This window comes from Canis lupus, chromosome 29 (assembly GCF_048164855.1).
Source record: "Canis lupus baileyi chromosome 29, mCanLup2.hap1, whole genome shotgun sequence".
NCBI lineage: Eukaryota > Metazoa > Chordata > Mammalia > Carnivora > Canidae > Canis > Canis lupus.
The window spans coordinates 24,707,330-24,729,957 of NC_132866.1; the positions used below are offsets into that span (position 1 = coordinate 24,707,330).

Sequence of the window (22,628 nt, forward strand, 5' to 3'; positions counted from 1 at the left end):
GTAGTCATTGAGCAAGAATTCTGGGAAAGCCTTTGAATAAAGGGGCATGGCTTTTTGCCATTTTTTCCCTTCTGTTCTCCTTCCTGCAACCTGGAGCTTGGATGTGATGGCTGAAGTTCCAGCAGCTATATTGTCATTTTGAGGATGAAAGACTTGTATTAAAGATGACAGAAAAGATGAAGTCTCTAGGAACTATTAGGAACTATTAAAAAAAGGCCATCAAACTAGCCCTGAACTGCACTACCTCTGGCTTCTTTGTGTAAGAGAATAAACCCTTATAAAATAAATTTACAGTCAGTAGATTCCTTTTACTAGTAGCCAAGCAAAATCCCTAACGAATATAAATCTTAACCTCATTGGCAGAAGGTACAGAAGCCATGCAGAGCTACTTAAGGAATGTGGTAACTCAGGGGAAGGAAGAAACTCATCACAGGCCCTTCCCCCTTCCTTGCCAGATTTTCAAGAATAATTCTATAGCAAGTGAGTGGAGGGCAAGTACCCACAAGTTAAAATTAGATGAGTAGTAGCTGAACTTAACCAAAGTCTGGCAAAAAGAATAAGTCTGTGAATGCAGGGGCTGTCAGAGTGACCAGGCTAGGGATCTTGCATTGCTTTTTTCCCTGTATCTAACCAGGAGAAGGGCCCCTTTTTGTACCTCTTCAAGGTTGCAGAATTCCTGACGCAGGGCTAGCTTCAGATCAGTGCATTCTCTCCCGCATCTCAATGCTACCAGACACTCCTTGGTCAAATGTGGGACCTAATCAGAGAACACAGGTTCTTAGTGGAGAAGTCAGGAAACACTGTGCTCCTGCTCTGCCTAAAAATGCAGCCAGAGCTTTATCACTCCAACTTAACAGGCTAACACCCACATCTGGGCTCTGCACCTCCTCAGAGGGTCCTCTCTGTGGTTCCAGGAATCCACTGTCCAGCCCCTGGTAAAACAGGGTGCTTTAAAGGGGGTTCTCCAGTGCTCCATCCTTGTTCACCTACTCCACACTCTACAAACTTAGGCAGGACACCTAACCTCTCTAAGCCTCAGTTTTGTCATTTGAAAAATGGATACAATAACAGTACCTACCCTAAAGTGTACTAGTGAGCATTAAATGAGTTAATCTTTATAAAGCAGGTAGGATAGTGCTTGGTACAGCATAAATGGTCAAGCCACGTCAACCCTTAATGTCCTTGACTTCCTTTTATCTCTTTTCAAAGAGAACCATCAAAAAATTTCCCCATCACTTTTTCTTGTATTATCAACAGGTACCGACCTCTTTTCTCTCTCCTTCGCATTTCCTGGACAGTTGGCACTGTTGTTCCACATAAAGGGCAATTCCCTTTCATCCATTACCTTCTTCACACCCCAATATTTTTATGCCTGAAACTTGAGAAATACTCCCTTTAAAGCCCTACTAGTTTTCAGCTCTTTCAACATTCCTCCCTTGGGTCACACGGTCATAACCATGCCATAACCATACCCCTTGAGACTGCTTGTCGAAATAGAAAATTGCTTTAGGCCTTTAATCTTTAATATTAGAGGTGACGGCCCTACTATTATTCCATACTAGTTATCCTCCTAAGATATGCGTAGTATTACAACACAACAATTTGACCAATGATATAGCCTAAAAAATGAACTGAAGTTTGAGAAAGACATACAAAGTAAAATATGCTGTAAGTGACTTTTTAAAAAACTGCATATACCTTATAGAATAACTCCAATAACATCTTTTGGCGAGCCCGCTCATAAGGATCATATGGATACAGCTTTCTTCCAGGATAAGCATCATCCAGGTATTCGCAAGCGATGACAGATTCGTAGATCAACTGACATTTGCTGTTCTCCAGGACAGGAATTTGGCCAAAAGGGTGCTTCGTATAGTACCATTCAGGCTTGTTTCTCAGGTTAATGTTGATAACTTCATGTCTTAAAAAGCAAAGGGAAAACAAGACAACAAAAATGAGAGGCTTACGCAGACAGAACCTCATTGGGAAGGTAGAAGGAATCAATTTATAAAATTTAAGTTTGTAGTTAAGTTTCTCAAACTTTAGGTGTTTACAAAGAAAATTACATAGCAACATCACTGTCTTCATCCCAATAGTTAAGATGTGCTAAATGTTTTCTCTGCCTTGTCTCATGCACTCCTTGGGATTCCTGGCTCCAGGAGGTTGAACCTCCTGCCCATTATCATTGCTGCAAGGACATAGTAGAGCCAAGGAGAGCCCGGAAGTCTGACTCAGAGCTCATTCACTTAACCATAGCATTACAGAGTTTTATACACTATAGAGCTTGCAAATACAAATCTGATATTAACAGGTCACAACCGAATATGGTACAGGTTAGCAGTTATGAGCTCCCATTCTAGCTTCAGACTGACTGGGGTCTGGATGGTCTACCTTGTGATATTGGCCAAATTCCTCTATCTCTCTGTGCTTAGTCCTTAATTGTAAAACGGGAGTAATAATTGTACCCACCTCTTGGCATTGTTGTGAGGACTGAATAAGTGAGTATGTCTACAGTGCTCAGGATAGTGCCTAGGTACATAAGCATCAATAACCTTCTTATTCTTCTCATTATTAATTATTATTAGAGGCTCAAGCCTATAAAGTTACCAGAAGTACTCACCTATGTTTAAAAGATTAAAGGAAACAAATGAGTATATTCTTTGCTCAATCAAGGAGATTGTCTTGAATCCTAAAGCAGTGGTTTTCAACAGAGAGTGATCTTGCCCCATTTGGGGACACATGTTAATGTCTGGAGACATTTTTTGGTTGTTATATCTAATGGGTAGAAGGCAAGGGATGCTGCTAAATGTCCAACAATGCACACAACAGCACTCCACCCCAACCTGAACACACATACACACACAACAACTACCTGGCCCAAAATGTCAATAGTGCCAAGGCTGAGAAACCTGCCCTAAAGAAATATTTACCTTAGTTCCTAAGCTACCAATTTTTCACTAAGGGTAAAACATCAGGCTATTGTTTTTTTAAATAGGTAACTTTAGGGCCGACTAGACTTGAGCAATAAGGAAAAATCTGGAAATGCATGTCATATACATTCGACAAAGCAGAATTACATTATTTTGTTTAAAGATATCTCTATAGGGATGCCTGGGTGGCTCAGCAGTTAAGCATCTGCCTTCAGCTCAGGGCATGATCCCGGGGGTCTAGGAATCAGGTCCCACATTGAGTTCTCTGCAAGAAGTCTGCTTCTCCCTCTGCCTATGTCTCTGCCTCTCTCTCCATGTGTCTTATGAATAAATAAATAAATACAATCTTTTTGTAAAAATCTCTATATTAGTATAGGTTATAATATAGTCTCTATATTAGTATGTCTCTGGCATGAGTCTGAAACTCTGAAATTGTCCCTTAAAGGACGGGCTCTCCAAGAGTCAAAAGCCTGGAATAACACAATCTTAACATTTTGGCTTTGAGGCCAGCTGCATTTGGCAGTCCCTATTCCAGACCTCCTTTGCAGGTGCTAGTTTTACAAAATTCCTTCTGGAAGAAAATGTACCTATTTCTCAGTATGTCAGAACCTTCAAGACACCTCTCGACTGAAGTTCTTTCTGTTTTCATTGTTTGGAACTATTTGTTCAGTCATTCAGAAAGTATTTTTAAATACCTATCTGGCACCAGGCTTTCTTCTAGCTCAGGAATAAGAGAGGCAAAAGCCCTACCTAGAAGAACTTACATTTAGTCCCGGTGGGGGTGTGGGGGGTTGAGTGGGGAGGAGGTGAAGCTGGGGCAGCGGTGGAAGTGGGGCTGGGCAGCGTGGAGGAAGAGGAATAAACGAAACGGGTAAAAGGCTGGGCGCAGGAAGCGCAGTGGAGGAGGAGAGCCGTAGGTGCTTGGGGGCTGGGGGGGGGGGCGCAGTTGCCTGGGGCAGGGGCGGGGCGCGGCTGGAGCGGTCGGAGAAGGCCCTGAGCCTCCGCAGCGCCCCGCCTGCAGCGGCCTTGCAGACCAGGGAGTTGTCCCAAGACTCTCACCAGGGACAGGGCTCCGAAGAAAGCTCTGCAGTTCAGGACCGCCCACTGCAGAACCCACCCTCGGCTAACCGTTTACTGATCTATATGTTTTAAGATTGATTGATTGATTGATGACACAGAGACACAGGCAGAGGGAGAAGCAGGCTCCATGCCCACTGCAGAACTCACCCTCGGCTAACCGTTTACTGATATAATTTTTTAAAGATTTATTTACTTACTTACTTACTTACTTATTTATGATACAGAGACTCGGGCAGAGGGAGAAGCAGGCTCCATGCAGGAAGCCTGATGTGAGACTCGATCCCTGGTCTCCAGGATCAGGCCCTGGGCTGAAGGCAGGTGCTAAACTGCTGAGCCATTGATTGATTGATTTATGACAGAGACACAGGCAGAGGGAGAAGCAGGCTGCATGCCACCCTCGGCTAACCGTTTACTGATATATTTTTTTAAGATATTTATTTATGACACAGAGACACAGGCAGAGGGAGAAGCAGGCTCCATGCAGGGAGCCCGACGTGGGACTCGATCCCGGGTCTCCAGGATCAGGCCCTGGGCTGCTGAGCCACCCGGGCTGCCCCATTTGCTGATTTGCCTCGTTAGAAAGAGCCACCAGGAGCCCTCTGAAGCGAGGGGCGCCCCGCAGGTGGAGCCCTCCGCGCGCGCATCGGGTCCCCGCCTCCCGCGTCTCACCTGATGCCTTTGGCCCGGAGGACAAGGCGCGTCCTGTGCGCGTAGGGGCAGAACCTCATGCTGTAGATGCGGATCAGGCCCTCTGGGACCGGCCCCGGGGGGAGGCTTCCTGTGCAGGGAGCGGGGATGCAGAGGCCCGTGAGCCCGCGCGGAGAGGGGGTCACTCGCCTCCCCGGGACCCCGAGGGGACCGTGCACGCCACGCCTCCCGACACACCTGTACGACTTTTGTGCAGAGGATCCCTTGAGGTTCCTCCCCGCCGCGCTGGTCTGGGGGCCAAGGCCGAGCAGCACCGCCCCCCCACCCCACCCCGACCCGGTCTCCAGAGCCAGCCTCCCCAGCCATGCGGCGCCCCCAGCCCCAGGCCGGGGAGCGCTGTCGAGGGGGCTCACCTTTCCCGAAGGTCCTGCTCGCATCCTCCATGGTCTCTGGGCTCTTGCGCAGCGTGCAGTGGTCGCCGCGGCCGCAGGCTCCCGGGACAGCTGCGCTCCAGCACGCCCCTCCTGCCCCAAATTCAATTTTTGAGCGACTGAGCTCGGGGCGGGAGTGGGGGCGGGGAGGGCCTGTGGGGTGGCAAAGGGGGACAGAGGAGAAGTGATCTGGGACGGGAGCTAGGATAACTTAACCAAGAGAGCCACACCCCCAGATTTGGAGGCCTAAGTGTCGGGCTGGGCAAGAAACCCCTGAAAAGTACCCCTTGCCTTGAACTCGTGAGTAGTGTATTCACTGGGGTCTCTCTTCCACATCAAAAAACCCCCTGAAGAATGGGTATTTAAGCTCCAGCAAGTCTTTCAAGGGAGTTTAATAAAACTTGACCAGAGTGATGATATATTTTCTTTCCCATCCTAAGCCCTCCCTCCGCATCTGGAAGACAACTGGACACAACCTCCCTATAACAAGTAAGATTTGTTTGCTTATTTTATATAAAGCCGCATTCCCTCAGTATAGAGCAAGTAAGGAAGAAAAACTTGGTAGTGTTGAGATCTTGCATAACCCTAAGAGTGAGCGCCTCCTTAAAATTTGTGCCCTGGACATAGCTCTTGGTTCACCCTAGTTCTGGCCCTATTTATGAGATTTTACCCTGCTGTGGAAAACAGGTGATGAATAGAAACATTCTTTACCTAGAGGCAGAAACAAATGTATGAGCTCTTTCCGCCCCCAGCATGCATTTCAGAGGAAACCCTTTCTGACTGCTATGGAAAACATGCCAACAGCCCAGCCATGTGGGACCACTTGGATAGCTCTTCCATCTACCTTAAGTAGAAAAGATAGCTGGTCTTTGCTTTGACCCTGATAGGCTGAGATCCTGAAATTCAGCAGGTGCTAAAATAATTCCTTTAGTTTTGCAGGACTTAGTTGAAGTAGGAATTGCTTGTCAATGGATTGTATAAGATTGATAGGTAAAGAAGGAAAGAAAAATATATGTCCCAGTCACACTAAATGATTTCCAGCGACTACCTTATTTGATTCTCATGATTACTCATTTAGGTATCTAATATTGTTCCTATTTTACAAAATAAAAAAACAGCCTCAGAAAAATGAAAGTATTTGCCCAACATGACCAGCTAGTGGGGTCAAAGTACTTTAAAAGTCCAAAGCCCGACTAATTGTCTTGACCTCTAAAAGTGGTCACAGTATGAAGAGGAAATATAAGCCCTGGAAAAAATATAGCACATAATAGCTGCTCAAATGTTAGCTGAATCTAAATATCTTTATTAAAATGACAGAACCTAATGATGTAACTTATGAATGGATAACTTCTGGCCTTCAGAATTCCAATCTATCCAGAAATTGTTGGTTAGTACGTTAACTATGTTTTTTCTAATGAATAAGAATCTTTTAAAATCTTCAGAGTGTGACTCAGTTACAGTTTTTGCTAAGTCAGAGTGACTTCATATGATTTTGAATAGTTGTCACTTTATAAGAATTGGAGAATGGCAAAAATGTTTGAATAAATGTTCTCTGAAAGGAAAATGCATATATGTCAGCAAGACATCTGGGATTGGAAAAGATAAATTGACTTGCTATGCTAATAATTTTGCATTTTGAAAGACAAATTAAGTAATAGAATAACTATTATTCTGGAGCTAATTTTGATCAAGAAGAAAAAATTGGGTGGTAAAATGAAAGCAACAAACATAACCATGTCATGGGAGAGCTTCTGGGTAGACAAGGCGATGACTCCTAGGCAAACAAATATAAATAAAGCAGCTTTCAAAGAGTTAAGAGAAAATGTATCCAAATTCTAAAGGGAGAGGATCACAAGAGGAATGTGAAATTGACAAAATAAAAATAAATTATTATTTACATGTATTTGGTGCTTTATGTGTATTCACTCATTTAATTTTTAAAACAGTCCTATAAGAATTCTATAATTTTGGGGCAGCCCTGGTGGCTGAGCGGTTTAGTGCTGCCTTCAGCCCAGGGTTTGATTTTGGAGACCCAGGATGGAGTCCCACGTCGGGCTCCCTACATGGAGCCTGCTCCTCCCTCTGCCTGTGTCTCTGCCTCTCTCTCTCTCTCTCTCTCTCTCTCATGAATAAATAAAATCTTTTAAAAAGAAAAAGAATTCTATAATTTCATTTTTTAAATTTTTTTATTTATTCGAGACAGAGAATTGCTTGTCAATGGATTAACATCCATCTTATCTCAACTACTTACCTCTATGTAAACAGCCATAGACAATATATAAATGAATGGGTATGGCTGTCTTCCAATAAGACATTATTTATGAACACTGAATTTAAATTATATATATAATATAATACAATAAGTTATATATATATATACATATATATACTTTATTCTTAGAGTAGTTGTAGGTTCACCACAAAACTGAGAATACATAGAAATTTCCCATATACTCACTACCCCTACACAAACACAACCTCCTCCACCATCAATAGTCCCCATCAGAGAGGTACATTTTTACAATTACTGAACCTGCATCTATACATTATTGCCCAAAGTCCATAGTTTTCATTAGGGCTCACTCTTGGCGAATTTCATATAATTTTTCTGTGGCACAAATTATGGTTCTTCTCTTGTTTTTTTTTTTTTTTTTAACCATTTAAAAATGTAAAAACCACTCTTTGCTCTTGGGCTGTACAAAAACCAGCAGTGGACTGGATTTAGCCTGCTTGCCTTAGTTTCCCCATCCCTGCTCTATATTGACAATGATTTAATTAGCAATGGACAAACTGAGAATTCCATTTGTAAAGTTAAGTTACTGGATCACCTTTTTACTATGCCAAAAGAGAATGTATTTCCAGCTTTCTTCTCCTTATTCCCATCTTTTAAGGGAAACCAACTCTAAGAGTTGGAGGATATTATTTATTAAAAGTATACCTGTGTATGGGAAGCCACATTCTAAATTGGGAGTATATTTAGTGTAGTTAGAAAAGAATAGGGAGAACAATGGAAACACTTCTTCCTCTGAAGGGAAGCAATGTAATGTCAAGATTCTCACTTGGCACTGTATTTAAACCCTGGCTTTGGCACTTAGGCAAGCTCTCTAACTTCTTGGATCTTCATCGTCCTCATCTATAAAAAGAGAACACAGTACCTACTTGATAGGTTTTGAATATTGAATGTAATCGTGCACATTCTCAGTATAGTAAAAGCTCAGTGTGTGCACTTGAAAATTAATAACTAATAATAGTGAATAAGAACACATGTTTAATAGCATAGTGCACTCCAATTTTGTACCTAGAAAGATGAAATGCACTGCAATTCTGTTTTGTCAAGTGCATTAGGATGGAAATTCAACTCAGAATACTTCTTTCACCAGTTACCAATTTAATGCCAGTTGAATGGGTTGAATGCTGCAGGCTACATTTCAGTAGTGTGGTTTTTAATCTTACCACTGAATGCTATGGTTTCCCTGGAAAAATTTTTTAAATTTAAAAAAAATTTTAAAAAAAAATGACCTTTAAACTTATCCCCACTTCCTTTTTTTTTTTTTTTTTTTTAAGATTTTATTTATTTATTCATGAGAGACACAGACAGAGAGAGGCAGAGACACAGGCAGAGGGAGAAGCAGGCTCCATGCAGGGAGCCTGACGTGGGACTGGATCCTGGGTCTCCAGGATCAGGCCCTGGGCTGAAGGCAGCACCAAACCGCTGAGCCACCGGGCTGCCCTCCCCACTTCCTTTCTAAGAACTGATACGTACCTCTTTGAAATCCTCTACGCAAACTTTCTTTCTTATGTTATTGTATCATGTCTAGACCTCTATTATACTGATTAACTCAAGCAAAAAACAAATAGAAATATGGCCATATGAAACCTACTCTAAAATATTTCTAGCCACCTGAAATATAATCAGATCTGTTTTGAAAATGTGGGAAACTTCAGTCATGGGTAATAATGACTCAAGCCTTCTAGGAAAAGAATGCCACCACAGAAATAGTTTCTTTCTTTTTTTTTTTTTTAAGATTTATTTATTTATTCATGATAGACCTAGAGAGAGAGAGAGAGAGAAAGAGAGGCAGAGACATAGGCAGAGGGAGAAGCAGGCTCCATGTTGGGAGCTCGAGGTGGGACTTGATCCTGGGACTCCAGGATCACACCCTGGGCCAAAGGCAGGCGCCAAACCGCCAAGCCACCCAGGGATCCCAGATATAGTTTCTTTACTCATTACACAAGTCTCTGTTTTAAGGAAAGGAAAGTGGAGTTTGCGTTTTGTAGTTCTTAAAATCTTTTTTTTTTTTTTTTCCACATCAGTCTCTGGCAGTGGCAGGAACTGGAGGACATTCTCTTAATATTTCAGAAGCCTAATTTACATGAAAAATTCTGTTACTGGGTGTTCAAAAATTGTTCACCAAGTTCAAAGAGTGAGATAAGTAAGGGAAAAAGCTCTATTTTCAAATAGGTCTAAACTCAGGACTATTTCCAGAAAGTTAGGATCATAAGGAATCCTATGTTCTAATGCCCTTGGAACGTTTTTGTTTCATTTTTATTGAGATATAATTGACATACAGCTCTGTATGAGTTTAAGATACACAACACAATGACTTGATTTACCTAACTGGTATAATTACCACAATAGGTTTTGTTAACATCCATCTCCTCATACAGGTATATAAAAAAATTCTCCCCATGAGATCTTTTAAGATCTACTTTCTTAGCAAATTTCAAATATATCAAACAGCAATGTTAAGTACACTCATCTCATTGCACAGTACATCCCCAGGACTTACTTATCTTATAACTGAAACTGTGTACCTTTTGACCACCTTTATCAGATCCTACATCCCTCCTCCACGAAACACACACACACACACACATCTGGGACATATCAAATAAAATTACTAAAGTTATCAGAAGCGGAACTTCACCTCCCCATTAGGTAAACCTGAGTCAAAGGAGACTTTTTAAGTACTAGATTCTGCTTTCCTATTCCTATTTCTCTTTACAGCTTGGGGGATCACAGAAAAAAAAATTAAAACATTTTAACATGATAACATTTGAAGGAGCAAAGGCAGATTTTCAAGATCCCGAAAACAGCCAAAGTTAAACACCGTAAAATCAAACAAAACACTAAGTTTGGAAAAGGAACCTCAACACTTCCTGTTAAGTCCCAGACATATGATGTGTCATAAAGTGGATACTATCCTCTCCTGGCTTAACCTCTAAATGCTAGTGACTAAAGACAGACCCAGGTGGAAGCATATGTGAGTTCTTCTCTCTCAAGGACTCTAAGAGCTCAGGCTGGATTTGAATCACCTTTTTCAGCATTACCTAGGTTGGTGACCTTGAGAAACACACATTTTTCTTTCTATGCCCTTTTGATCCCATCCATAATTTGGAGGCAATAGTACCAATATATTCTAGGGCTTGGGGAGGATTAATTCAGATACTGGTTGAGAGGCATTTCATATCTAGTAAGCATCTAACATCAGCTATTATTTTTATTAGTATTGGAACACAGCAGGGAAGTCCCGTAAGTATTCATAAAGTGAAGACATTCCCGGGGACCAAATGCCGCACCTCCCAGTGTCCTGTAATGTAGCTAACCCAGGGGTGCCCAGTGCAGGACTGGGAATCCTGATCTGAGGTCCCCTTTACCTGTCTCCAGCCAAATCAGAACAATAAGAACAATTCAGTGAGGTTTTTTTTTTTCTTCCTTTTTACGCTAAAGGGATTCGCTTTAACGACCTATTCTTTAAGTCATAGACCTTGTGCCTTTCTTGATGTTAAAATCTTTGATGAAACTTTGATGAGGTTAAGTCGTCGGATTTTTCTTTTAGAAGGGTTAGGCAAACCCGAAATTCCTGAAAAACCCCCAAATCCAGAATTGACCTCAAGCCCCTTCTCCCTTCCAATGCCTCGCAGACCGGACAGACCACCCCCCCTCCCGCCAGCGACCTCCGCGCCGGGCTGGGGGACCGGACACCGGACCGGGAGCGGCGGCGGCAGCGCGGGGCGGGGGCGGGGGCGGAGGGAGGCGGGGCCCCAGGCGAACCCGCCCCCTAGACCGCGATCCTACCCGCCAACTGGCCGCGGCGCCCGGAGCTCCAGCCAATCCTTAAGGCCTTTGGAAGCTCCGCGGCCGAGCAGTACGCAGCCGAGCCAATGGGCGGCCGCGTTACAGGCTGCTGGACCCCGGAGTCGCGAGGCCTCGCCGTGTCCGTGGCTGGCCGCCGTGGAGGCCCGCTAGTGGCTGGCGGTGGCGCCTCGGCGCCGGGGTCTGCATCCGACCCGGGCCTGGAGGGCGGGGCAGGCGGCCGGCGGCAGAGGTGGGTCCGCCCGGGGCCTGGGCGCTGGGGGCGGCCGAGGGTGGGCTGCGGGAAGCCTTTTGTGAAGTCAACCGGTTCTCACTGCCTCTCGGGGCGCGGCCCCCGGATCGCCTGCATCACGGGGCGCGGGGGGCTCATCTCCAATGTGGACTTGGCGGCGCTCCCTGGACCCACCGACTGGGGAACCCGGCGGCGAGCCTCGGCTGATTGTTATGCGCTCTTACGTTTCAGAATAAGCAGGGGCGGGCAGCCGGGCCCAGCGGTGCAGCACCCGCCTGCAGCCCCGGGCGTGATCCTGGGACCCGGGATCGAGTCCCGCCTCGGGCTCCTGCATGGAGCCTGCTTCTCCTCTGCCTGTGTCTCTCATGAATAAATAAATCTTTAAAAAACAAAAATAACTAGGGGAAACCGATGGGGGCGGGTGGACAGCTCCCTGATTTTGATGGGAAGAGTCGTGTGCTGGCTGTGCTCTCCGGATCTCTCTGCCAGCATCTTGCGGACTCAACCTCGGGATCTGGGTGAAATCATCTGTACAATGAAATGATGCTCTCCGACCTGCCTTCTCATGGAGGTGATGGGATGTTAGAAATGAAATAGAAGCCTAGTGGGCTGTGGAAGTATATGCAAGGTGGCGTGAATGTTTTTGAATTACTCATTTAGATTTATACCGAATTGATGGAGGCTGTCCTCACAGTATATAATTACATTTATGGGATCCCTGCTGGGGTATCCTACCCAGCATGGGAGTTGGCAGGAAAAATCTGAAGGGGATTGAGATTGGGGATCTGGGAGACCAAATAGGACTCCTAGTTACCTGACTTTGAGGTGCTATGAGTCTAGTCTTCAGTGGTGACAATGGGAATAAGAAAGGTAGTGGAGTTGATGGAAAGGAAAGAATGAGGATTGAAGACTTGAGAGAGAGGGCAGCTCTTGAAACGACAGGGTATCCAAGTGGAAATGTCCTGTGGGCAGTAAGAAATCTAGATTGAAGTCCAGTTCTTACCAGAGACGATGACTTAGAGGTTTGCAGCACACACTGATAAAACCCTTAGAATCTTGTGAGCATCGTGAGACAGGAAATGTGCTTACTTTTCTACAGGAGAGCCTCAAGGAAACCCCACAGTTAAGCCATGATGTCAAATCAGAGACGGTGATCCAATGAGACGTGAGAGTGTAAAAATGTGAGATGAGAGAGAGGTAAAATGAAAGCTCATTTTTACTCATATTAGTGAAAGAAAATATCAGACATTTAGTGAAAGAAAATATCAGACATTTCATTGCTGACTCTTGCCCCCATCAGAGCCCATAGTCACAGGCCTCGGGGCTGTTCTGCAAGTAGAGATTGAGGAATCCTCGAAGGGTGTTGGCCTCATTGAGGAGGGCTGATACGGCAGGATCTTCTCTCATGGCTGCCATCCAGAGCTTAAGTTTTGGAGTGTGGTCTACACAACTGTGGGGAGGGAAAAGGATGAAGATGTGAGCTAGATTAATTAGGAAAGCCTTGCAAAGCCTCCTGTATCGGTATCACTCTGCAGTTTCCTTTTGTTTTCCTCTAATCTTTTAAAATATTTCTTTAAAATGCACATAATCAGGGGATGTCTGGGTGGCTCAGGTAGTGATCCCAGAGTCTTGGGATGGAGTTCCACATTGGGCTCCCGAAGGGGAGCCTGCACCCTCTACCTATGTCTCTGCCTCTCTCTGTGCCTCTCATGAATAAAGAAAATCTTTGAAAGAAAAATAAATAAAATCTTTTTTAAAAATGCATATAATCAGAATAGTAGATTTGATAGATATTGTAGAGGTCCTTGTTTCATGGAAAAGGAATCTTAGAGTGAAGTGACCTGCTCAGTCAGCATGAGAATTTGTCCAGGTAGACTAATAACTTTTTTTTTTTTTAAGATTTTATTTATTTGTTCATGAGAGACACGGGGGTGGGGGGGGGAGAGAGAGAGAGAGAGAGAGGCAGAGACACAGGCAGAGGGAGAAGCAGGCTCCATGCTGGGAGCCTGATGTGGGACTCGATCCCGGGACCCCAGGATCACGCCCTGGGCCAAAGGCAGGCACTAAACCACTAAGCCACCCAGGGATCCCCTAGACTAATAACTTTTTAGAAGGAGAACATGAAAGACACAATGAATGTCATATATTTATTATTCTACAGCAAGACTGTGACTAAAAGTAAACTTGAATACCTCTAAGCTCTAAGAATTGGGAGTAAGCCAAGGTGGCTGCCAAACTTCAAAACATGGAATTTGGAAAATAGTGTGGGAATCCTTCTGGTAAATGGGAGGTAGTATTGGTCATATAATCCTGCATCACATGCTTATAAAAATGTCCATCCTTACGGATTTTTAATTGGAGAGAAGGGAGTAAGTTACTTTTAAAACATTTTACTACATGTCATAGAACTCTCTGCCCACCCCTCCCCTACACACTCCAGGAATGGAGAAGGATGGTGAGTATATGCCCTGGATGGTCTGAGATGCTCCTCCTGTTGCTTGTTCCCATTCATACCAATTATATAAAATATTTTAATTTTTGTTCGGAAAAAAAGGTCAATATATACTCTTCCAGTTATCATTATCTTAAATTATGCATAAAATATTCAAATGTCTTACTCATTTAACTCCAGAGCTTCCAGCCGTTCAAACCAGGGCCAGATGAGGTAATCAATCATAGAAAGAGAATTACCACCAAAGAAAGTTGTCTTCTTATTGGTCAGAACCTGGACATAAACAGCATAAGAGTACTTGTTATTTGTGCACTTAGTAAGATTCATCATTAGAAATGAGTAAGGCAAGTTAAGTACAGCAAGTGAGAGCAGCAGCTTTTACTGACGTATTCAAGCTGCTTTTTGTTTGAACTTTAGAATCTCCTGGTTTGGGATGAAACCAGCAACTGATAAAATGAACTGGAAAATAGAGAAAAAAAAAAAAAAAGCAACAGAGTACAGGATCTTTGTAATACATATACCCAACAAAGGACTGGTATTCAGAATATAGAGAGAACTACTGGCAATAATAAAAACGACAACTCATTAGAAAATTGGGTCAGACTTGAACTTCACAAAAGAGGATATTCAAATGGCCAAAAACCATTTGAAAAGGTATTAAATTACATTAGACATCAGGGAAATGCAAATTAGAGCCAAAATGTAATACCACTACATATCCATCATAATGGCTAAAATTAACAAGGCAAAGTCAACAAGGGTGTGGAACCACTGCTGGTAGGAGTATAAACTGGTGCAACTGTGTTTTGACAGTATGAACTAAAGCTGAGTGCGTGCATACTCTAACCCAGTAATTCTACTGTTTGGAAATATGAACATATGTTCACCAAAAGAAAGGTCGAAAAATGTTATTGCAGCACAATTTGTAATAGCCCCAAAGTGGAAATGTTACTGTCCATCAGGAGTAAAATGGAGAAACAAACTGCTATCATATGTTGAAACAGTACACAAAAGATAGGAATGAACTACATACAACATAGATGAATCTCACAAATCTAATACTGTATGAAAGAAGCCAGACCCAAAAGAGTGCATATCATATGATTCCATGTGTAGAAAGTATTAAAACACCCAAAACTAACGTTTCTTGATATGGGTGCTGGTTCCATGACTGTTCATTTTGATAAACTTTAGCTTATTAAGGTGTTAAGCTTTATTTTATAATGGTGTTTTGGCTTGTATGTTTAACACAACAGCTCATAGCAATCTGTCATAACCTCAAATTCCTTTTGATGTTATTACTAATTGCCACAAAGTGATTTGGGGAAAGGGAGTATAAAGGACAGTATAGAAGGAAGAAGACAGGGCAGCTTGGGTGGCTCAGTGGTTTAGCACTGCCTTTAGCCCAGCGCATGATCCTGGAGACCCGGGATCGAGTCCCACGTCAGGCTCCCTGCATGGAGCCTGCTTCTCTCTCTGCCTGTGTCTCTACCACTCTCTCTGTGTCTCTCATGAATAATAAATAAAATCTTTGAAAAAAAAAAAAAAAGAAGAAGGAAGAAAGAAGACAGAGGATACAATGTTTCATTTACTCTGACAAAACCCAGGAGAAGAGATTACCTCCTCTAGCTTGCTGAATTCCTTCCGTAATTCTTCTTTTAGGCCAGAGCCATCTTCCTTATTTTGTCTTCTCAGAAAGCCTGTTACCAAAGATGGAACCTAGACAGAGAATAATTTTGTAGTTATCGGTGTGATGTAAACTATACCAACTTCCTCACAGAAAAGCATGATGGAACCCTCGAGTCCCAGGTCAGGGTGTTGGAGACACCTTAAAGCTGCACTAATTTCTGTGTTCCCAGAGGTTGGATACTGATCTTAGAAACAGTTTTGGGGAGTGAGGTGCTGTTTGGTCAGGATTTTACTTTAAGATTTTATTTATTTATTTACATGAGAGGGAGAGACAGAGATAGTGACCAATAGCACAAGTGTGAAGGGAAGAGAAAATCAAGTTCTCTGCTGAGCAAGAAGCCCGATGCAGGGCTCGATCCCAGGACCTCAGGATCATGACTTGAGCCGAAGTCAGATGCCCAACTACTGAGCTACCCAGTCAGAAATTCCCCAGTCAGGATTTTATACGTTGCAAATAATAGAACCCACTTTGGTGAGTTTGAGCCAAAAAATGTCTTAATTAGACACTGAGTAACTCATAGAATTATTGAGAGTCTGAAAAGATAGGCTGGGAACTAAGCTGGAACATTCTGAAAGTCATGCTCAGAACTGACCTGATGGGAAGCACCCCATGCTGCCAGAGAGTTGAGCAGTAGGTGCACTAGTTCGTGCCCTGCCAGAGGATGGGTTCTGGGGTAACTAATGCCTTAGCCCTGCCGCCGCTTCTGCTCCAGAATTTCATCTTGCAACCACGACTATGGCTCCCCAAAGCCTGCAGCTCTGCCCCACAGCACTCTCGCCAGCAGAACCGGTGCCCCACACCAAGCCTGTCTCCTCACATTGCTCATTTCTGAATCCAGCTCTACCTCGTCCGTTTCTGACAGAAGAGCCTCGGTCCCAGGCCTTCACCCCAGCTGCAAAGGGCACTGGGGAAGAGAATCTTTCTGCTTTCTACCTCGGGGAGGACGTGAGAAGGATGTTCACCAGGTGTAGCGTCAGACGCATGGTGGTCGTGCTGGAGGTGTTTATATCTTTTAATACTTCAGTCTTTGATATTATTTCCCAGTTTAAGTCAACAGGTGCTTGTAAAAATATAGGAGAATGTCTGAAATCCCACCCAGGTCAGTACAGCTTGCCCTCATTGAACTGAAGGTTTGTAGGCAGCACTTCTGTCCACAGTTCCACCTGGGCCTACCTGGTTTTTTATCCTTGCTTTTCCTTAAATGTCTGCTTCATATATTATCAAGTCCCTCAACAATGCTCTTAATTTCTGCTTCCTTAAAAATTTTATTTTTTTGGTGGGGGGGGAGGGGTGCCACCGTAGCTCAGTTGGTTAAGCAACTGCCTTTAGCTCAGGTCATGGTCTCAGGGTCCTGGGATCAAGCCCTGAGTCAGAGCTGAGAAGCAGGCTCCCTGTTTTATAGAAACTGATTTTTATCCAGAAGAACAGAGCAATTACTATACTCCTTTTACAAGTGAGAACCTGAGGCACAGAAGTAAATAAGTAACTTGCTCAGAGTCACACAGCTAGGGAGTGGCAGAGCTGGTCGGAGACTGAGGCAGGGAGCCAACAGTGATGGGAACGCGGCCTCCGCCGAAAGGAGCTCACAGCCCCGGTGCAACACAGGCAAGAAGGCAGTCACTGACAGGAGTTAGCACATGTCAGACCCTAGGGCTGGGCACCAACCCAGCCCGGACACGCTTCTGGAAGGCAGCAGAACCTGAGCAGACACATGAAAGAGAACTTGGAGATAATCAGGCAAAGTGAGAAGGGGGAAGAACCTCCCAGCAAAAGTTTAGGAGGAGGTAGGGAGTCTGGGAAAACAAAACCTTCGGTGTGGCTAGAACACAGGGTCTGAAGAGTGAAGAGGGCTAACTCTGGAGAGGCAAGCAGGTTTGCAGGACATGTCAGAGCAGACGGGAGCACTGCTTTGTTTTCCTTTCCTACATCACTGAATCACAAATGACAACACTGACTTAGCTTGAAAAGCAAAGTTTCTTCAGAGAGGAGCTGAAGTTTCTTATATACACACCTTGGAAAATAACTCAAACACCATCTTTTGGCAAGCTTTCTCATAGGGATCATCCGGCAACAGCTTCTTCCCTGGATATGCTTCATCCAGATACTCACAAGTGATAGGAGATTCATAGATCAATTGACCCTGACTGTTTTCCAGAACTGGCACTAGGCCAAAGGGATTCTTCTTAAAGAACCACTCAGGCTTATTTTTCAGGTTGATGTTGATGATTTCATGCCTGAAAGAGACATGGAAAGCAATGAAGAGAGTGGCACTTTTTTTTGTACTTCTGAGTAAATCCTCACTGGTCCTACCATCCACTCAGCTCATCAGACCCCAAATTTAGGATTCAACTCAGTCTGGATCCCTTTTCCCTTGCTCCCTCTTCCTCAAGTCAAATGGATCATCAAGACTTGTCATTTAGACCTCCAAATCATATCAACATCTCAGTTTGACCACTGCCTGCCTCCTTGTCCAAAACATTATTTGCCAGCTGGACCTCTACTATATTCTCCTCCCAGCCTCTCTGCTTCCACTGTGTCCTCCCCACAGTCCATTTTCCACACACAAAAGTAAATTGGATCAGGTCACCCTCCTGTTTGCAACCCATTGATTGATTCTCATTGCAATGAGGATAAAAAAACTAAACCCCTCTGTGGCATGTGCTCTGGCCCCTTCTTTCCTGTCATCCCTGTTTCCTAGGAATTGGCCGCCGGTCATTACAATCTGGCCACACTGGCCTTTTTTATGTCCCTTGAATTTGCCAAACATGTTCTCACCTTAGAGCATTTACATTGTGTTCCTCTGCTATCTCTGCCTGTCTTCAGGCCCTCCCTGACTACTGTCTCTGAAGCTGCTGAGAGCCTCTACTACATGATCATTTTGTTTCACTTTCTTCGTTGAACCGATGACATATACCTGAAATTACTTTGCCCATTTATTTACATGCTTATGTCACCTCTCGATAATGCAAGCTCCATGAAAGCAGGGATTTTATGTACCTTGTGTGGGACCCAGGAAATGTTTATTTTTTTTGGACCCAGGAAATTTAACAAAAATCCCCTACCCCTTGACAAGCAGAGCAGGATTAACTCCCATTTTGTGCTGCACCTGCCACCTCCTGTATCACCCCCACATGACCTGCTTATTACTTAAGGCGCTGCCCCACCCTAGTCCAGCCGCTGGGCACACCCTTATCGGAAATCGGCTCATAACCATGTAACTCTGCCTTGTGCCCACCAAAACTGAGCGCCAATTCTGACCAAAGTAATAGGCCAGCTCAAATGGATACTATAGGGTAAAATGTAATTCAATCGGCCACCTGTATGTGGACTGCAACTTTCTGCGTGCGTTACAATCCCATTGGCCACTGGCCCCTGTAAAGCTGCTACGCCTCTTAGTCTCGGGGTCCAAGTCCCTGCTCCACTGTGTCAGGTACACTTGGACCCAAGCTCGAGCTTGTAAATAAACCCTCGTGTGTTTGCATCGGTGTCGGCTCCTTGGTGGTTTTGCGGATTCGCAATCTTGGACACAACACCTTGTTCATATTAATAAACATGTACAGGAATAAAATTTCAAATACATTTAAATCCTATGAAAACAAAAATGGTTTCAGATAGGGTTGAGTAAATATTTGTTGAATGAATGAATAAGTGGAAATGCTTCAAGATTGTCGGATAGGGTTGAGCAAATATTTGTTGAATGAATGAATGAATAAGTGGAAATGCTTCAAGATTGTCAATAACATACCCCATTTTGGACTAAGCAGTATTCTAATCGTAAATTATATAAGGTAACTAGCCAAATTGTATTCACTAATTACTATATGAGAATCAATATGATAAAATTCAATTCCTTTTGCTAAATTGAAAAGAAGGTTATTAAGGAATCCAAAAAATCCACCCACAATATAAAGTTTCAGATTAAATGTCCATGCACTGATATTTTTTAAAATGTTACATGGGTAGGGATGCCTGGGTGGCTCAGTGGTTGAGCATCTGCCTTTGGCTCAGGTCATGGTCCGGGAGTCCTGGGATCGAGTCCCACATCAGGCTCCCCTCAAGGAGCCTGCTTCTCCCTCTGCCTATATCTCTGCCTCTGTGTGTCTCTCATGAATAAATAAATAAAATCTTTAAATGTTACATGGGTAAATCACACTAAGCAAACCAAAAGGGAAGAAACCAGATGAAATCCAAGCTGTATTCAGACTGTAACTAGATCTAACTTGTTTCCTGCCTGAGAGATTATAGAGGAAATGAGAGAAAGGAAAGTTTCATATAATTGTTAAAGCCAGGTCCGTGTAATTGTCCAAGCTGGGTAACTGTTCAATAGAACAAGTTAGTTACTAAAAAATAATATACTCCAACACCTTTTGTTTCCTATTTCCCCATCCACCTCAGTCGTTAGAACAGTGTTTAGTTTGAGGATTTAAATATGTAATCCCCCATGGAAACAAGAAGGGCTGGATTGAACACTAGTATACATTTGTGTATATAGAGGTTCATGTGCTGACAGATTATGAGTCATCAAAAGAAATCCAAGGCCAATCCCTGCCAAGGAATTAACATTTCTGAAATCTTATACCATGAAAACAAAAGGTAGAGCCTGGCTTTTGTGATAAAGAAAGTTCTTAGAACACACATGCATTTGGTAACCTGACATTATGAGCCCACAAGTCAACACACCTGCCGTAACAAGTTGGAATATGCACTTTAGAGAAAACCACGCTTTGTTAGGTGATACCATGTAGCAAAAATCTAGCACCTCTCTAACAAAAGTCTTCTGGGCATCAAACTAAAGACTGGTCCATGAATGTAGAAGACCTCTGTTGTTTGCACTACCTGCCAACTGTTTTCTCCACCCCCATACAGACACTATAAATCAGTTCAATTTTTCCTTTAGAAAACTATCCCAGTAAATAAGGTAGGGTTGTTTTCAACCTAGAGTTCCAGAGGGGCACATGAATCAGGACTTTATGTTTCCCAATCCAGCTGTTCTTTGCTCCTGTACTTTTCAATTACATGAGCACAAGATATATCTTTTTTCAATCCTATTTGAATAAGATTACTCTTAATTTCTTATTACAAGAAATTCTAATATGGAAAATATTGTAGTATTTGGATAAAACATAACATTCTGGATAAATGTTACTAAATGTTGAATATTTTGCTATGTGTTCAGGATCAATTTCATCCGAATAAGATGCAAATCTTAGTGAAGTGATGGCTAATCTGAAAATATATTTTTTTCTTTGGAACGTATCTTACATTCTTTTGGGGAAAATTATTGTCTGCCTAATTCTTTCCCTAGAAGACTAAAATTAGTTTATAAACCCTAAGCACATGGATAGAAAATTTCTTAAGAATGAGGACTATGTTTTAAACTTCTTTACCACAGGTACCTAATGTCTGCTCAACAGATTCCAAAGATCATTGGAAGGAAAGCAACTCCAATGGATATTGGTGTCAGGAGCCATGTGACTGTTGTATATTCCCCATGGATAACCAATACTCAAAAACCATTTGGTTTTGGGAAGCCCGGGTGGTTCAGCGGTTTAGCGCTGCCTTCAGCCCAGGGCTGATCCTGGAGTCCCGGGATCAAGTCCCATGTTCCATGTTGGGCTCCCTGCATGGAGCCTGCTTCTCCCTCTGCCTGTGCCTGTGCTTCTCTCTCTCTCTCTCTCTCTCTCTCTTTGCCTCTCATGAATAAATATTTTTTTAAAAAAATCTTAAAAAAAAAAAAAAACAAAGGATGTGATCCGATCCAGTCCCATGTCAGGCTCCCTGTGAGCAGCCTGCTTCTCCTTCTGTGTCTCTGCCTCTCTCTGTCTCTCATGAATAAATAAATCAATCTTTTTAAAAACTTTAATTGCAAAGAGGCTTCACAAAAGATTGAATTTTTAAGCATATACACTTTGACTCAACAACCCAAGCTACAGAAATATGTACAGTATAGTGACTCAGCACCAGGTCAAGGCTTGGACTCTGCACTGGGGTAAACTGCCAGCTATTAGGGAAGGGACTATATAATCAGAATAACAGCAAACAGTATCATGTAAGATGGGCATGCATGTATAAGTGTAGTGAAAGCAAAAGGGCAGTGAACCAGGAATCAGTGATCTACCAGAGCTAAAAGAGCGGCCGCTGGTCATTACCTGTCAAGGGATCTCGGCCTACCACCAACTTCATGAGAACCTCAGCTTTTCAGATCCATAAAATGGTTAGGTTGATGGAAATGGGGTATCCCAGACTGGTGTAATCTGTGGCAGTCCTCCCACCCCTCACCTGGGAAGTGGGTTCATAATTTGCTTTGTCCTCCAAAAGTCCGAGAATAGTTTATTTTGCAGGAAGGGAAGACCCTGGGGCCCTGAGATTGCCCACCCGGCCGCCCCCTACCCCAGCAGCTGCTGCCAGGCCGCTGGGGGAACGGCTCCCACCCGAGCCCTTACCTGATCCCCTTGGCCTTCAGGACCAAGAGTGTCCTCTGGGCGAACGGGCAAAACCTCATGCTGTAGACGCGGATGAGGCCCTCGGGGACCGGCCCCGGGGGCGCGCTTCCTGCGGGGCAGACGCGGAGGCCGTGAGCTCCCGAGAGCGAGAGCGGCGGGCACCCCACCCCCCGCCGCCCAGGGCCGCCCAGAGGTCCCGCGAGCTGCGGCCCGGCCCGGCCTCCCCCCCCCCGCCCCGTGGGGGACCCCAGGCGGCTCCGGAGCAGCCACTCCAGGCCACGCGCCTCACCCTTCGCCAGGCTCCTGGCTGACCCTGCGGACATCGCGGCGCGGCGCGGACGGAGCTCGGAGCTCGGGCCTCCGCTTGGCAGGCGAGTCAGGAAGTGGCCGCCCCTCCCTCGGAGCTTCCTCCTCCCCCTCCTCTCCGGAGCGCAGGCCTAGGCCCGCCGCTAGCTGGGGGCCGTGCGGTCCCGCCCCGCGGGCGCCCCGGCTCCCTTTCCCTCTCTCCGCGGGGAGGGATGCGCCGCCCCCGTGGCCTAGGTGGGCCGCAGGAAACCGCAGCCGGGAGCCCACCTGACGCGCCCTCCTTGTGCCCAGGAGCACTGTGCTGGCCGCCAGGCGCCCC

General features: G+C 44.4%; 2 protein-coding genes and 1 long non-coding RNA gene across 5 annotated transcripts in view; 1 reads left to right on the forward strand and 2 right to left on the reverse strand.

The window, feature by feature from the left end:
- LOC140620913 (glutathione S-transferase omega-2) overlaps positions 1 to 11,588 on the reverse strand; it is a 24,598-nt gene extending 13,010 nt beyond the window's left edge. The window contains exons 1-5 of one of the 3 annotated variants that reach the window (XM_072805414.1): positions 11,169 to 11,583; positions 5,072 to 5,182; positions 4,680 to 4,788; positions 1,699 to 1,921; positions 656 to 757 (exon numbers count right to left, since the gene is read on the reverse strand). In XM_072805414.1, the coding sequence (XP_072661515.1) occupies positions 656 to 757; positions 1,699 to 1,921; positions 4,680 to 4,788; positions 5,072 to 5,102 (465 nt within the window). In that variant the 5' untranslated portion in view covers positions 5,103 to 5,182; positions 11,169 to 11,583. Of the gene's footprint in view, positions 1 to 655; positions 758 to 1,698; positions 1,922 to 4,679; positions 4,789 to 5,071; positions 5,243 to 11,168 lie in introns of all 3 variants that reach the window. The other 2 variants (XM_072805413.1, XM_072805415.1) reach the window with 2 other exon arrangements.
- Positions 11,163 to 15,436, forward strand: LOC140620915 (uncharacterized). The gene is made up of 2 exons (XR_012020675.1): positions 11,163 to 11,418; positions 11,650 to 15,436. It is a non-coding gene; the product is annotated as an uncharacterized lncRNA (long non-coding RNA).
- GSTO1 (glutathione S-transferase omega 1) lies at positions 12,617 to 22,523 on the reverse strand. The gene is made up of 6 exons (XM_072805416.1): positions 22,293 to 22,523; positions 22,004 to 22,112; positions 17,572 to 17,794; positions 15,491 to 15,589; positions 14,037 to 14,143; positions 12,617 to 12,868 (listed from the first exon to the last, which is right to left on the reverse strand). Exons 1-6 carry the CDS (start codon positions 22,324 to 22,326, stop codon positions 12,715 to 12,717), a joined length of 726 nt encoding a protein of 241 aa, XP_072661517.1. The 5' UTR covers positions 22,327 to 22,523; the 3' UTR covers positions 12,617 to 12,714.
- Positions 22,524 to 22,628: the final 105 nt, after the last annotated feature.